General features: G+C 52.7%; 3 protein-coding genes across 3 annotated transcripts; 2 read left to right on the forward strand and 1 right to left on the reverse strand.

Moving 5' to 3' along the window:
• Window positions 1–3,992: 3,992 nt before the first annotated feature.
• PUNSTDRAFT_123115 (winged helix DNA-binding domain-containing protein) lies at window positions 3,993–4,954 on the reverse strand (the record flags this gene model as incomplete). The annotated part of the gene is made up of 6 exons (XM_007388833.1): window positions 3,993–4,032; window positions 4,096–4,336; window positions 4,391–4,536; window positions 4,602–4,762; window positions 4,825–4,867; window positions 4,924–4,954. The coding sequence occupies 5 exons, from the start codon at window positions 4,952–4,954 to the stop codon at window positions 4,142–4,144; spliced, it is 576 nt and encodes a 191-aa protein (XP_007388895.1). The 3' UTR covers window positions 3,993–4,032; window positions 4,096–4,141.
• Window positions 4,955–5,617: 663 nt separating this feature from the next.
• On the forward strand, window positions 5,618–11,305 carry PUNSTDRAFT_128595 (glycoside hydrolase family 35 protein; the record flags this gene model as incomplete). The annotated part of the gene is made up of 24 exons (XM_007388834.1): window positions 5,618–6,035; window positions 6,089–6,346; window positions 6,398–6,482; window positions 6,535–6,646; window positions 6,706–6,772; window positions 6,823–6,849; window positions 6,908–6,932; window positions 6,988–7,091; window positions 7,144–7,197; window positions 7,264–7,414; window positions 7,468–7,632; window positions 7,681–8,004; window positions 8,071–8,316; window positions 8,368–8,434; window positions 8,489–8,541; window positions 8,603–8,844; window positions 8,895–9,004; window positions 9,058–9,101; window positions 9,161–9,430; window positions 9,481–9,510; window positions 9,571–10,281; window positions 10,343–10,480; window positions 10,530–10,988; window positions 11,055–11,305. 21 exons carry the CDS (start codon window positions 5,618–5,620, stop codon window positions 9,776–9,778), a joined length of 3,060 nt encoding a protein of 1,019 aa, XP_007388896.1. The 3' UTR covers window positions 9,779–10,281; window positions 10,343–10,480; window positions 10,530–10,988; window positions 11,055–11,305.
• Window positions 11,306–14,483: 3,178 nt separating this feature from the next.
• On the forward strand, window positions 14,484–15,889 carry PUNSTDRAFT_116802 (alpha/beta-hydrolase; the record flags this gene model as incomplete). The annotated part of the gene is made up of 10 exons (XM_007388835.1): window positions 14,484–14,550; window positions 14,648–14,742; window positions 14,800–14,852; window positions 14,911–14,940; window positions 14,991–15,067; window positions 15,132–15,165; window positions 15,228–15,377; window positions 15,427–15,521; window positions 15,650–15,703; window positions 15,756–15,889. The coding sequence occupies 10 exons, from the start codon at window positions 14,484–14,486 to the stop codon at window positions 15,887–15,889; spliced, it is 789 nt and encodes a 262-aa protein (XP_007388897.1).
• Between the last annotated feature and the right edge of the window lie 140 nt (window positions 15,890–16,029).

Below are 16,029 nucleotides of genomic sequence, written 5' to 3' on the forward strand. Positions count from 1 at the left end.
GTGGGAAACGGTTTCGAACAGCCTACGGTGGCTGTGTAGAGTCGATAGGGTCGATAGAGAGTCGATAGGGACGCTGTCCAGGCACTCGAGTCCTGACAGAGAGAGAGTTTAGCAGACGACTGCTGAGTACTTTCGGGGGGGAACTGATTGATTGCTCATTCATGCCGATTCGGCTACATTTTATACTCCTTAGCTAGGCCAGCTTTCTGAGTCATATTAGTAATCTTAGCAGTGCTGAGTCAGCTTCTGACTCAGCCGAGTCATGATTTGTCATGTGCTGACTAAGATTGGGCACCGCTTGGTAATCCCTTTCCTAATATGGTCAAACTTTCCTGGGCCAGTTTAAGGTACATGCTTGGTCTATTCTACTTAGATTCTATACTACTACATAACAGAGAGGCTGCAGAATGAATAAAAAATGGAGGTTTTCGAGCAGTTCCGCACCTATTCACTTTAGGGGCGGGACAACGCCATGCGGCCTTCCTAGGTCGCTCCATTGGTCACATGTCGGGCGCCCGAGGACCCTCCTCTTCTCTCATTGGACCATCTCTCGTTGCGCTGATGGATTATTCAGCTACTATATAGTCGCCTGTCGCACCAGGGAGCAACCCAGACTTGTTCTCTCAGTTGCCTCCCTGCCTTGTGCGACAGGTATGTGTATTCTCCCTCGTATCTTCATGTATATACTCAGTTGCCTCCCTGCCTTGTGCGACAGTGTCTCCACCGCCGTCCTGGGGGATTGTCTAGATTGGATACAAGCAAGAGGTAATGGGGTCGGATGACCGAAGTCCAAAACGTATATACGAAGAATAGAATGAAATAGAAGGAGAAACTCAAGGGGTAGAGTCGGAGCGGCGTGTCGGCGTGAAGTCGATAAGTCGGAATCGTTGGTGAAGTCGAGATCGGATGCGGACCAAGCCTAAGCTCGTGCGCTAGGCTGCTACGCGCTCTGAGTCCGCAGGAGGAAGAGAGCAAAGCTTAGTCGATATTCGAACTGACTATCTACGGTACAGTTTGACGGTTTATATACATAAAAGAGAACAATGGTGAAATCGGAGAGTCGGAGATCGGAGGCACCGTTTGGCACACAAAGGGAACATACGGAGACGAGAGATAACACATGGAACACAAAGGGAACATATCTAAGGAAGAGGCGGAAAGATCGGACCGAGGGATCCGTCGCAAGCGACGGAAAACTAAAGTCTACAAAGGGAAGCTATGATGTCAGACAAAGGGAACAGGAATCAGGAAAGTCAGAGTTGAATCCGTTCAAGATCTGGAACCACCGGGGCGTTGAGCCGCCGGTGGCCCAGTGCATATGATAGGCGTATCCCGCCCTCGACCAAAACGGGAAAGGCGGGATCGGCGTCGGCGAAGAAGTCGGTGAAGGGTCGGAGATCAGATCGGAGAAGGTTGGTGTAGATCGGTGACAATCGGTGGAGCGGATCGGCGTAGGTCGGTCTGGATCGACACGTAACAGGGATCTGCGCCGCTCCTAGGAGCTCCAGCGCGTACTCTGACAGCAGCGGACTAATGCCAGCCAGTGGTGGGTGTCAGGGTATGTGCTGGACCTCCTAGGAGCAGCGTGGATCCCTCAGGATGGCAGCGGAGATGCTGTCGCACAAGGCAGGGAAGCAGCTGAGAATATATATACAAAATCCTAAGAAAATACACATACCTGTTGCACAAGGCAGGGAAGCAATTGAGAGGTCAAGTCTGAGTTGCTCCCTGGTGCGACAGGCGACTATATAGTAGCTGAATAATCCATCAGTGAAACGAGGGATGGTCCAATGTGAGAAGAGGAGGGTCCTCAGGTGCCCAGCACGTGACCAGTGGAACGGCCTAGGAAGGCCGCGCGACGCGCGGAGGCCCTAGGAGCGCTGAGCGACGGAGCAAACAGGGGAAGTGCCAAAAGGAGTGCATGGGAAGCCTAGGAAGGCGTGGGAGAGTGTAGCCAAATAGGGAAGTGGAAGCATTAGGAGGAATGAACAAATGGGGAGAGAAACAGAACCAAAAGGGGAACAATGGGGGCATGAGGCGAGTGTGGGAGGTGTGCCCTGACACCTTCCTGTCTATAAACAAGATCTATCCGCCAGCGGCAAGTTGGATTTCCCACCATCATGTGACTTTTGAAGGAAAAAATGCGGCTGACCTCAAACTTGCTCTCAAACTGTTTCTTTGCCCAGCACATCTTCAATACAGCAATCCAGCCATCATCTCTCATGACCAGTACAGGAGTTAGCACTCTAGCATTGGCATCTGTTCCATCTATTGCTATGACTACACTCATAGAGATGAGATGCTCGTGGAAGACTTGTGATGTGATTCTCAACTGCTGGAACACCTACAGAGCTGTGAGCTGCATGCAACAAAGTCTTCCAACTCCTAACTAATTTGATTTCACCAGCATCTTGTTCAGCATTGTCAAGAGGCAGTTGCCAGTGTATGCAGACAGTGCATTAGGGGCTGGCAGATACTAATTACAGTGATTGAACAGGATACATGGGAGTGTGCCATTCAAGACTGTTCTGTGGATGATTTGGACTCAGAAGAGGCCCTCATCTACCATATTGATATGGTCCATATGCCACAGACACCTCTTCCATGTCCTGTTCAGGGTGTGTAACGGCCTCCTCTATCCCTGGAGCCTCACTGAATTTGTACAACAGGATGTTTTCCCAAGGGATGCTTCAGCAAGGCCATGTTGATGACCCACTTTGCTAGCATCCATAGTGCACTACTTGGACAGGCATTATCATCCTCCTCTTTGCAGTTATTTCTGCAGCCGCAGTGTCATCCTATTCCACCATCACACAGGTTACCATCAGCTGTGCCATTATCCCTGCCACCAGACATCATCAGTCTCTCTCTGCCTATCCATCCTGCACCCAAGCAACCCACCGACACATCTGCATCCCCAAGGAAGAGGTGGAGGAGGCTCGATCACCCAGATGATAGCGGTGATGAGCATTCCGATGCCAAGATATTTCTGCTCAGTGACCTACCAGCCCCTGCCAGCCAACTCTACACTTCATTAATCCCAACACAGATCAGTATGGGAACTCAACCTCATTCTCAAGGGGGAGGCACTCTGCAGCTTCTCTCAAGGCCCCTGCGTCCATTAGCAAACACTCCTATAAGGCCCAGTACCAGTGTTGATCAACACCTTCAAGGTTACAAGCACTTCAAGCCAGAGGTTCAATCTCTTGACCTCCTGGGGCTCATGCAAGGTGATGGTCTGTGGCCAGAGGAACGACCTAAAGATGTGCTTTTTGATGGAGGCGATGATGATTTTGAATGGATAGATGATACTATGGATGCCTGATACATAGCTGCCCCTATATGTTCCCTCTTTATAGTATACAATGTATGTGCATGGACCTCGAAGATGTATCTGGAATGAGCGCAACAGACCAGGCCAGTGTGAGTGGGTAAAGGACCCGAGAGTCATACCACACAGCAAGGTGCAGAGCTGCATACACTGACCGCAGTAACAACCAGCAGGTGTCCCACTCATCCAACATTTTCCCTGACAATACACCAACAGGACACTGGCTATTGCCTCCAGGGCGTTACAGTACCCCTGAAAGAGACTGTTCATTCGGAGTAGCTGGCGTAGAAAATGCAGCCATCATTCGAGAACAAGATGATCTACACATGTCAGAGGACCCGACCGCGGTACATCACAGCGTGTGCGCACCTCGATATCTTTGCATGATTCCGAACCTTCGAACCCTGGTCCTCTCCTCGATCAGAAGCGAACCGTTCGCGATACACCTTCGTCGGGCCAGGCATGAGCTGCCATAGTCTGAGTGCATCGCAGTTTCGGGTCAGGAAACCGCGAAACGGCCGATCGAGTTTTGCACGACGCGGTCTGTGGGCCGATTCAAGAGAACGGCAGGTCATGCGAATGTTTTTCGGTCCCGAATGGCGATCCCAAAGTAGCGAACTCTCGCGTTCGCATTTGAGAAGCGCGAGCAAGAAGTTTCGATGGAAAATGGCGATGATCATTGCAGAAATATACATCACTATCTGGATCGGCACCATCGTTAATTCAGTTTTCACGATTCACGAAATATTAGACGACGAACGTACCTAAAATGATACATACACGACCAAAACTCAGCCTTCATTGCCTCAGCTATATCTGGCCTGTAAAGAACCGCACGCCCTCGCCGTCTGCGACCGAAATCGTCTGAGCTCGTCCATTCTTGGAGAGTATGCCTATCGCCTGGCGTAGAACTTGAAGAGGCACGTTCGACAGCGGCGACGGAACCGGAGGTTCTGTAATTTCCTGGTACGTGAGGATCGTGTTGAGCTGCCCTGAATTGGTTGCCTGTGGTATTGAGATCAGATCGTCGGCGAGACACCAAGACTCCGACGGTTTTACCCATTCGTGCAGCACTTCTGCCCACTCCTCGGGAAGCCGCCAGTACAGGATAACCGACCGTGTTTGCCGCGGTGGATCGTATACCGCCTGCTTCCGTTTCACCAACTCGGACAGGATATACGCGAGGTATTGCGGCTGCACGCGTCCTAAGGAAATAATGAGAGGCATCGTGAGCGTTCTCGTACATGTCGGTTGGGGTTTGACGACATACGGTTTATCCTCGGGTTCCGCAAGACCTCATCCCAGTCTCCTCCGGGAACCTCAGCATCTTCTATGCGTAGCGTGAATAAGCGTCGGTGTCTCGCATATCCTAGGATAATCTTTATCCAGTTATCGGTGAACGGAGCTTGGAGTTGTGCTGTCGACTGTTGGCTGATCTGCCCCGTTATGCTGAGACGACTGCGGCGGACGATGAACTGGTGTTGGCCTCTCACGTATAGAAAGGAGGCGCGGAATGTATTGATGGAAGTATGTAGCCTAAGGATTTCAAGATCGTTGAGTATGCCAAGGTTGTCTCATAGCGGTAACCTGACCTGAGGCGGTCGTGTGCGGGGAGAAAGGCATGTTTGGACCGGACTGCGCTTCAAGCTTCAGTCTTGACCACGGCCGTCACATCGACTTTGCTTGGCGCTCAAATAACACTGTGTTCGTGTAATTATGCTCGATCTACTGGCCAGATACATTGGTCACGGATTGGCCGAGATATCCTCGCGATGGGCGGGTTCTCTAGATTCTCCAACGGAGCGTCGACCATTCGGTGTGCAACCAGCCTGAAATCGAGACTCCTTGAAGTACAATCACGGTTGGCATGATGGATCGGAGTCTGATACCATCCTCTTCGCAGTGAATTGCTTTCAATTGCGTACACGCGTAGCCGTACATCCAGACAGAGATCCCGAGCGGACCGCCTTCCTGATATGCCGAAGTTCGGGCGTTTTATGGGAGCCCATGACGCCCCTTGTTCCACGAGGGACTTCCCTCTTCTGATGCGTATATCCTATGGTCGTCTCGCGTTAACATCGTCCTCGACGCTTCTTCGAGGGACATGTGTCTTTGGGTAGGTGCTTCTGCAGCTCGGGCGGACCGCGTTCGACGTCACATGGTTCTTCCTATAGCAAGCTCGTTCGCGCCGGCTCCAGAAATCCAGGAACGGCCAAGGCGAACGACCCTAGCATATAATGCGACGCTAACCCAGAAGTGCACGGTATACCTAGCCGCCATTCAGCGATGGTCGCCTCGCTTTCGCATCTCTTCGGTGCGAGCGTCCTACTATTCTCTACCGTCTGGTGTGCGCTTGCCACGCCGCAGCTACTACCACGCAACTCGACGGGCTTGAGGAACGCTGTCACTTGGGACGAGCATTCGCTTTTCATCAACGGCGTCCGCACCTTCATTCTCTCAGCGGAATACCACCCATGGCGACTACCAAACCCTAACCTGTGGTCCGATGTCTTCCAGAAGATAAAAGCAAATGGCTTCAACACAGTCTCGTTCTATGTGGATTGGGCCGTTCATTTCCCGACTCCCGATACGAATGGGGGTGCAGGTGACTGGCAAGCCGGGACGTACCGGGATCTTCAGAGGTTCATCGACGACGCCAAGGACGCAGGGCTGTGGCTCATTGCCCGCCCTGGACCGTACATCAGTATGTGCGTCTCACCTCACGCTTGGAAATAGATCACTAATCACAGACAACAGACGCTGAGACGTCGGGAGGAGGTTTCCCCGGGTGGCTTGGTAATATTGAAGGAGCTTTGAGGACGGATGCCGAGGATTATCATCAGGCTTGGGTCCCATATCTCACTGCGGTATCCAAGATCATTGCGAAGAACCAAGTCACGAACGGGGGCCCGATTATCTTGGTACAAGCGGAAAACGAGTTTAGCGAGGGATCGACCCGGAGTCCGTACATGCAGCAAGTCATTGATTTGCACCGCGCAAATGGCGTTGTCGTCCGTGGGTATCTCGGATCGTCTATAAAGATACGCAATTCTGATTCACATCCAGCAATCATCCATAACGACCAGCATGGAGGAACCACGGGTAACTTCAGTCCGGACCAGCCGGGCGAGGGCGACGTCAATATTTACTGGTGAGGGTACCCACAGTCTGACTTGTGATCCCAGCTCACACTATAATTTTAGTGGTGATTCGTATCCTCAAGGCACGACACGCTGGAACCAAGTGCAGCCGTATTCATACTATTATGGTGGCCACAAAGCCGTAGCTCCTAGCAATCCGCTGTGCCTTGCCGAGGTAGGAATTGTGAGGTTTAGGCGCAAATTATGACTGAGATTCATGAATGCCATCCGCAGTTCGGCGGAGGTTGGCTGCAGGGGTGGCAAGGGACAACCAGGGGTGGAACGGGATATGAGAGGTTCAGTGCGTTCGCGTCATTGTTGGAGGTTCATTGCATGTTAATATTGGCCCAGCGTACGATTTGACCGGTCCGAACTATGGTGGGATATGGCCATGCTTTTTCGAGATGTACCAGACTAATCTGTGATTATCATGCAGAGGACATTTTCTACAAGGAAAACTAGTATGTAGGACCCAGACCCCTCAGGCTGCTCGCGAAGGCTCATGTGAACATGCAGCGCCCAAACTGCCACTATCCTGAATATCTACATGTTATTTGGCGGTACGAACTGGGGACATACGTATGAGCCAACGGTCTATTCAAGCTACGATTACGGTGCTGGTAGGTCCTTTCCGGGCGCCTGCATAAGTCAGTTCCTTACGAATCCCGACAGGAATCAACGAGAATCGCATTGCTACACAAAAGATGAACGAGATGCGAACGCAAGGTGCGGTCATGGGCCATTGATGTCGTCCAGCCTCCTCTTTCAAGTGCTCTCCTCATGGGCCTTCAGGCTACTTTCTCCGCGTTTCTCCGGACCTGCTTGCATCGAACTTCAACGGCAATGGAACGAACTACACCACGAACTCTTTGCTGTATGCTGTCGAGCTGCGCAACCCCGACACGGGAGCAGCTTTCTACTTTGTCAGACATTCTGACTCAACGTACGCTTACGAGAGTACCGCATGCGTCCTTGTGCTGATTAGCATTGGTTTAGCTCGACTGCTGTAACATCGGGCCAATTGAGCGTGAACACGCTAGAAGGCGTATTCACCGTGCCGCAGAACGGCTCACTGACTATCTCCGGGCGCGAATACAAAATTCTTCCTACCGACTATATCTTCGGTTCGCAGAAGACGAAGATAATATACACGACGGCTGAGTGGGTTGTCTCATTTGGCCTTCGATTGCAACTCATGTATCTCCGAAGGATTCTGACATGGACCACCATGGACTCGACCGACTTCCTGATACTCTACGCGCCTAAGGGAGAAACCGGAGAAACGGTTTTCTCCTTCGCGTCCGCACCTAGGGTAGACCTCTCGAGTGCACCGGGGGCTTCGTCGCGTTTTGCGAACTCTACGTTGAGGTTGAACTATGTCCTGAATGGACTCGGTGTCATCAAATTCAATCATGGTCAAAAACAAACCGTAATCATTCTGATGGACAAGGACGCAGCATTCACCTGGAGCGCGCCCGTGCTCGCGGGAAGTGGACCATTTGGTAGCCACTTCGGAGTCGGGACGAATGCTACGTAAGATCCGTTTCCCGCCATTCGTTGCTGATTGTTAACGGTGTTCATCGCTCCGATTCTATGCAGCGTTTTTGTTGGCGGGCCGTACCTCGTCCGAACAGCTACTACGTCCGGGGGCACCCTCAAATTAACGGGCGATAACAATGGTACCACGAGCATCGAGTTCTTCGCGCCATCCGCTGTGTCGAGGCTATCGTGGAACAGCAAAAGCGTCCCGGTTTCCAGAACCCCGTATGGCTCGTACAAAGGCACTCTAGGGACCGTGAAGACGGTCACGCCACCCAGTCTCGGTTCATGGAAGGTTATCGGAAGGTTCGCATCCAAGTGTTTATCTCATGATATGGCTTGCCCACCTTTCTACAGCTTGCCCGAGGTTGAGCCCGGATTCGACGACTCGAGCTTCATCACATGCAGTCAGACAGCCACGAACGTATGCTCCTTCCTCTGTCTCAATTCCAGGTGTTTTTCTGATCCTGTTGTTCAGTACACCCTTGCCCCGCTCGCTGGAGATAAGGTTCTCTACTCTCAGCAGTATGGGTGCGTTTAGCAGCTTGATTCGAGGGCTAGAACAGCGCGGTTGATAAATTTGACACTTCAGTATTTACGGCGGCAACCTAATCTGGCGTGGTCACTTCAACGCCTCCGGGCAGGAGCAAGCCGTAAATTTGACGGTTCAGAGCGGCTTCGGCCATGGTTATTCCACCTGGCTGAACGGCGTGTTCCTCGGCTCCAGCCAAGGCAACTCCACCGTCAGCTTGACCACCGATATATGGAATATTCCCAACGGTACCTTGAGAATTGGTCAGGACAACGTTTTGACAGTTCTTCAAGATCACATGGGTAGGCTCTTCGCACCCTGAGGGCAAGCAATGGCTAAGAACGTGCTCCAGGGATCGTGGAGACGAGCACGAACAGTGGTAAAGAACCACGGGGCATTCGAGGATACTCCATCATCGGAGGTAACACGACCTTCAATACGTGGAAGCTACAAGGAAATCAGGTATGTCATGGCGGAGATGTTTCAGCACCTTCGCTGATATTATTATCGATCAGGGAGGCGCTGCTGGAACGCCGGATACGTTCCGAGGTTATATGAAGTGAATGTCATAGACCCTGCATCCGCGTTCTGTGTGTTCTGATAATGCCTCTAATTTAGCGAAGGCGGACTCTACGCTGAGAGGATTGGCGCTCATCTACCGGGCTTCCCTGACGCGGCATGGGCGGCGGGATCGCCCCTTGCGATCTCCGGAGGCGGTCTGAGCGGACCCGGTGTCAACTTCTACCGCACTCAGTTCAATCTGAACCTCCCAAGCCACACGGACGTGCCGATTAGGCTGTCCATCGCCCCGAGCGATATCACCTCCAACTTCCGCGTGCAGATATATCTGAACGGGTGGATGCTGGGAAAATACATCAATAACTTCGGGTATGAATTCAACATTTGGAGCCTCGCCACCCCTGCTGATCATCGCACAGCCCTCAGACTGATTTCGTGTTACCTGCTGGGTGCGGCGCCTGCTGGCTGTCTGGTTTGGTTCTTCACTGATTCTTATGCTCGACACGCAGGATCCTACTCCCGAACGCGGAAAACACTCTGGCGATATCGCTGTGGTCCCTCGATTCTGCCGGCGCATCGCTCGCTGGGTTGAGCCTCATCTCTGACGGCACGTTTGCCACGAGTCTCGGTTCTGAGATTGCGGATTGGACTGCGGCACCCAATTACGCCGCTCAGAAGAGTAAGCGTCCCAGCCCGACGTACGTCAAACCACTGTAAGAGTTTGATCGATCATGTTGTGTGACCAGTCGCCGTAAAAGCTGTATGGGAGGGAATGTTGCTTCCTGCAAACAAATACATAGCTTGCATAAAACGGCATTACACATGAAATCCGAATGAGAACATCAACTGCGCTAACCGCGGATCCGCAGCGTGTGCCGGGGTCCGCATTGCACCTGCCCCAGGGGACGCCCGTTTTTGTCCAGCTTGATGGTGGACGAAGACGCCCTTTGCTCTGGTGGGAGCAAGTCATCTGTCGTTTTCCGTTTCTTCTTGGCCGTTGGCCCTGGCAAAGTCCAGTCTGCCCGGTAAGCCGCCTGATCTGGCCATATAAGGTCCCCGTGGGCTTTCGTGGACGCATCGGCCTGGTCTTTGGTTTTGGGCGCAGTTGAAAGCTTTCTCGGTGAACTCGATGACGGCCCGGTGATGTATTCACGGGATGGCGATACGGCCGACATGGACACGCCTTCAGCGAGGACATCGAGACTGGCGTCTACACGTTCCTAAGGCGGGCGTAGGCATTAACAAGGCTATATCAGCGGGGACACAACAGAACCGGCGTACCGCAGCTACATTGGACGGCATGTTCTCCTTGCCCGTGGGCGTAGCCCATGCCCTGTGTGTTGTTGCAACCTCGGATCCCGAGCTCATACGCTTAAGTTCCTCTTTCGCAGCCTTGACCTTCTGCTTGTATTCCTCGCTCTGTCACATGCATCAGTAAGAGACGAATAAAGAAGAACGCTATTCGCACGATCTTCTTATGCCGCACGAGTGTGACCTTCAGGCTCGCAATCTCCTGGTCTTTCTCCTTCAGAGCAGCCCACTTTGCTTCTTCCTCTCGCTTTGCCCGTAGCTTCGCGTCTGACGCCTGCTCCTGGAGCAGCTGATTCTGTCGTTCGAGTCCCTGTGCCTTCTCCTGCCACCGCTTTGCTCCTTCGACAGCGCTGTTGCGTTCGTGGTGGAGCCGCGCACATCGCTGCTCCAATCGCTCGGCAGCCTCCGCGGTCTCTGCGAGGACTACTTGCAGATCGAGCTGACCAGCTTCAGCTTCTTTCATCCCTTTTATTCTCTTCTTCAGATCCCTGACCTCCTTGCGGGCGTCCCTGAGCTGCGCGTCCATTTCCGTCCTCGCATCCCGATCTCGTGCAGCTTCCGCGAACATGGGTGCGATGCGTGATTTGAAATCTTCGATGGCCCGCAGTAGTGTACTCTGATATGAAATTGCAATACCCATGAACAGCGTGTTCCGGTAGGTTATTCGGAATTTGTGGCTCACCTCTACGTTGTTCGATGCGAGTCCGCCTGCTACGCGAGACAGTTCTTCGCCAGCTCTGGCAACACTCCGAAGCTCGGACCCTGCACCCATTCGCGCCATTCGCTGAGCTACATGATTTGCATGTCGCACGACGGCATCCGGAATGACCTCATCCTCTTCCGGTTCGATTGGATCAGAGGCCACCAACTCGATAAAGATGTTACAAGGTCCAATGTCGCGTAGAGTGCTTGGGCGGCGACAATTTGGGCAATCCTTCTTCTCCCTTACCCAGCGTTCGACACACCGTTTGCAAAAGGTATGCCCTGGATAGATGAGTCAGACGACGAGAACAAGAACCACGACGAAAGCAGCGTACCACATTTTTTCAATGTTCGTAGCTGCTCTGAGCGCAGGTCAAATGTATCCAAGCATACCGGGCATTGTGCTCGAGGCATCACTATGACCCATAGGTATACAACTAGCGTAACTCGTCGCGCGTAATGGCGGGCGGGTAACCCGCGTTGCCTCGCGTGTAGGAAGCACGCGCCGTCGACCATGTGACCACGCGCCTCCTCTCCGCTGCAAGCTCGGGAACGCCGGTCTCGACGCAGTAACGACTCGACCAATTGAACAGCTTTCATTCATCAGGCTATGGATTCAACTGCATATGTTCTGCCTCAGGTTCTTGGAGTAATGCCATCGTACATACGCGGATTCGTTAAGATCTGCGCTAGCACAGCAACAACAGCAACGATATATTTTTCGGTACGCTCCACACCCCGTAACCGCAATTGTACGGTCTTGGAATCTCCATGCAAACGTGGTAAGCTCTACTCTGAATAAGGATGCGCGCGGTGTGTTGAGGTTTTACAGATGTGTCACGATACCGTGCATGCCGGTGCCGTATCGTTCGGTTGCATGGCTTCATACTACAACATCCCGCAAATATGAATAATAAGAACACTTTTGTGCTATAGCTTTGGATACCGTGCGTCGATCCTTGCCTTCGGGCCGCCCAGAAGTCTGTGTACCCCTCACTATACCCGCGGACACCGGCACCGCAGCGTTGTTTCCGCCATCTATGACCCTGGATGTCTCTATCGAATTTTAAGATCTATGCCATGGGCTCTAAAGCAAGCACGTGTATCAAGTTCCATCTCACTGCCAAGGGACGCGGCGTTGGATTCGTTCACCATGTTCGTCATCTATGAACACAGCACATCCTATTGTATGTTATCTGACTTCCTGTCTTAGGGTACGCACTATGACTTCTTGCCTCGCTTTGCCGAGAACCCTCGACGTGCCTGCCATCTGACCCTCTCTGCTCACCAGTCTACGCACTATTTTCCCACGCGATGCTCACTAAACTTGTGCTGCGGGATACAGCTCTCACAGCATCGATGCTGTGCCTCGTATCGCTATAGACTGCGAGAGCCTTAGTATCGGAGCATGCACCGCACTGCACCGGAGTAATTCAATCCGGGGCCGTTCATCGCCGAGTTCTGCCCTACCTATCGTCCGGGTTGCTCCATCACGGCTTTATGAGAGTTTCACCGCTGGCCGGCACGATGTGAGACATACATGTCGTCCATGTACCGCGATGTTCAGGCGTGTGTCAGTGGCATAGGCGCCGTAACGTCAAAATGCCGTTCTTATCATCGACGCTGGAGCTGGCGACTCGCCTCGGTTAATGTCCATTCCATCCTCGATGGGGCTATGTGTGATTCTTTTTCTTGCGTTTCTCAATCACGTTTCTCTATAGCTCAACAGCCATCCGCCGCGTGCCTTTGAACGCCAGCGTACTTAAGCTGCGCAATGGACGCCAACCAGAGGCACTGCTCGTTCTCCATTTTACTCCCATGGCAAACCGACTCTCACCACGGTGAGTGGGCTGTTGCAGTGCTTCCATTATGCTCATGCATTGTTCTTGTTCTTCGAGCAGACAACAGCTTACAAGGTCAGGAGGCGACAGCAATGCTGACGATTGGCCTCTTGTGGACCAAGGGTACGCCTCATTTCCCCGAGGATATGGCCACACGGTCAATGAGAATTCGCCCGCTCATACTGCCTGTTTTTGCAGAAAACCGGACAAACCACCTGGCAGCTACAACCCTCAGCGCCCGAAGCCGAGACCGAAATGATGCTCGAAGGCAGCCGACTTTCGTACAAAATCCCTTCATCTAAACCGCACCGCGTCTTTCTTCGCATCAACTGCGCCCTTTCGAGCCTTGAGGACGGATGCCTCCGTCCCGACTTCTGCGATTGATTGCACCCTAGCTTGTTCCCGCCTTGTTGCCATCGCTGTCAAATCCTGCTTATGATGATTGTCTATCTCTGCAAATAGATGTGCGCGTTCCTCGTGAGCCGTGCCGGCCTTGGCATCACTACTATGTATCACGGTCTGACAAGAACACCTTCCGCCAACGCTGCTGCCACGGACGCACTAGCCTCGACGCACTCCGACTATCTCCCCAACGTCGTTCTAGCGCAGACGAATGACACCCCGAAACGCGCTTCAACCTCATAAGTGGCCGAAGCCTGAAATGCGCGCCTTCGCTACTTGCATACCGGTAACGAGGATAATCCGCGCCTGTACCGCTCGTACATGTCATCTTGCTCATGCTCGTCGTAGCTTTCCATCCGTCCGGCGCAGCACGCTCGCTCCACTATCCAAAGCTGCTCTCCTTACCTTCCGCGCTTCATTACCTGCATTCAATTCAGATGGCTGTGACACTAAGCATACTTAAGTTGGAACGTGAACACTCGTCTGCATGCCAGTAGTGCTGCAATCAGCGGTCCAGTGTGTGTACACGGGTTCGTCAGTATTCGATCAAATCCGTGACCGATAGTATCATGTGCCTGAGTATGACGAAAGCAATCTGAATTTGAGGATAGGCAATGGATGACCATCACGTCAACCGGCGCTCGAAGTTGCATGCCCCCTCTCCCAGAGTCATTAATGCGTGTGAATATTATACCATATCCGGCATGTTGCAGAGTCGTTAATGAACGTCATTGGTTCTCTCCCTTCTCCGTGTCGTCGCTTCCGCCCTTTGTCCGCCGCCACGACCGTCGAGCGTACCGGCAGGTCGCATCCACCGGCAAGACTTGCTTTTTGTGAGCCTACCGGTCCCAAACGTTGGCCCTGCGAACGGCCGTTCCCAATACAAATATGCCCGTTTTTATAGTCTGTTTCTCATGAGAACGGGCTGCTCTGCCTCACGGACGTCGCTTGCGTCCTCCGAACTCCGATCAAAGGTCGCATTTCCGGTTGGCTAGCCCGTGTTTGGGTAAATCCCTTGGCTTCTCACCATGTTCGTGCTCGTGTTTCACTCGAGCCGCTCGAGACTGGTTTGCGCGGCGGTCTTATAAGGCGTCCCTGGGTGTGGTCTCGCCGTCGTCGGATCCTGCAAGGTCGACTCCGTCAGAGCAAAGCTGCCCGCGTATCAGATGATTCGTCCTTGGACTCTCTTTGCCCTCTGTGGTCTCCTTGCAGCCGTCACAGCCTCTCCGTTGAGTCTCTCCTCGAGGGCATTGCTTCCTAGCATCGCGGAAGGCAAGCACCACTCAAGCATCTTCTGTGATTCGTGTCGAACTGAACTGGGCGTTTACAGACAAGTTTGATGAACTGAAATTCTACTTCCAGTACGCGTCGTCAGCGTATTTGGACACTTGTGCGAAACCGAATGGCAATACTCTCATTGAAGAGGTACTTTCCTGGGTATTCATTCAACTTGTCGTTCGCTTATACGAGGAGGTTCTCTAGTTCAGCTCTGCGGTGATAGACACTCAAGGATTCATTGCAAGGGATGACAGTAGGTAACGCCAGGCTCGCAGTCTATTCGCCGTGCCCCTCGCATTCACATCCTTCGTGTAGGAAGGAAATAGTGGTGGCTCTGCGGGGTAGGTGAGTATGCGCGAGATTGCGGTCACTTCGTCACGCTCAAGCTGCCTCAGCTCCGACTTCGCGGATGCCCTCACAGACATCAACATCCTCCTAGTTCCGTTCTTATCGCCAGAAGTGGTCAGCCCTCGTAAGCTCCCGAGTTTTTTCCATGCCACATTCACAAAAATGACGGGTTATCTCACGTCCCGAAGTCGGCGTTCTCGTTCACGCAGGATTCCTCACAGGGTGTGTGCACGCCCACATGGACATCTTGGAAATGTGGGAGTAATGAAACGGCAAACCCACAGCTGGAACTCGGTCGTCAAGAACGTGACGGCCGTGGTGTCCTCCCAACTGTCTGCCCACCCTGATTATACCATCGTCACCTCCGGGCACTCACTCGGCGGGGCACTGTCCTCGATCGCCGCTGTGTCCTTAGCGGAGAACTTCCCGAAAAGGTTAGTCGATCCTCCTATACTCATCGGGATGTACTCATGCTTTGTGTAGCCCCATTCGTATGTACACGTATGGGCAACCTCGAACCGGCGATCCTTCGTATGCGTTCTGGGTGAACGACAAATTTGGCGCGAACGCGTTCAGAGGTGGAAGTTCTCGTTAGCTTCCGTCACCTCGTGCTGATCATGTTTCTCATCGTGATGGGCAGTAACGCACACCAACGATGGGTAAATCAGCGGTTTGCTAACCTCTGTTATCCCAGTAACTCATCCAGTGATCCCTAGCGTACCGACTTTGATACCGCAATTGATCGGGTACCGGCATCATGGTACGCATCGTCATGTCGGTCGCATGCCCACATTCTAAAAGTACGTTGTCAGGCATTGAGTACTGGCAGTTCCAAGATCCCGCAGCAGCAGCCAACACCACACAGTGCGCTGCTGATGGGGAAGATCCGAACTGCTCCGCTTCCATAGAACCGTCTGGAGGCATCAACGACGCGCATCATACCTAGTTTGTGATTGTATACCGTCATAGAAGACGTTGACTGACAGTAGCTTCTATAGTCTCGGGATCGACGCTGGCACAGCGTTCTGTTCTTGAGGTGCTTAACACATCGTTCACTGAACGGATAGCCTATATGATTCTCGGACA

This window comes from Punctularia strigosozonata (genome assembly GCF_000264995.1).
Source record: "Punctularia strigosozonata HHB-11173 SS5 unplaced genomic scaffold PUNSTscaffold_21, whole genome shotgun sequence".
Taxonomy (NCBI): Eukaryota; Fungi; Basidiomycota; class Agaricomycetes; order Corticiales; family Punctulariaceae; genus Punctularia; species Punctularia strigosozonata.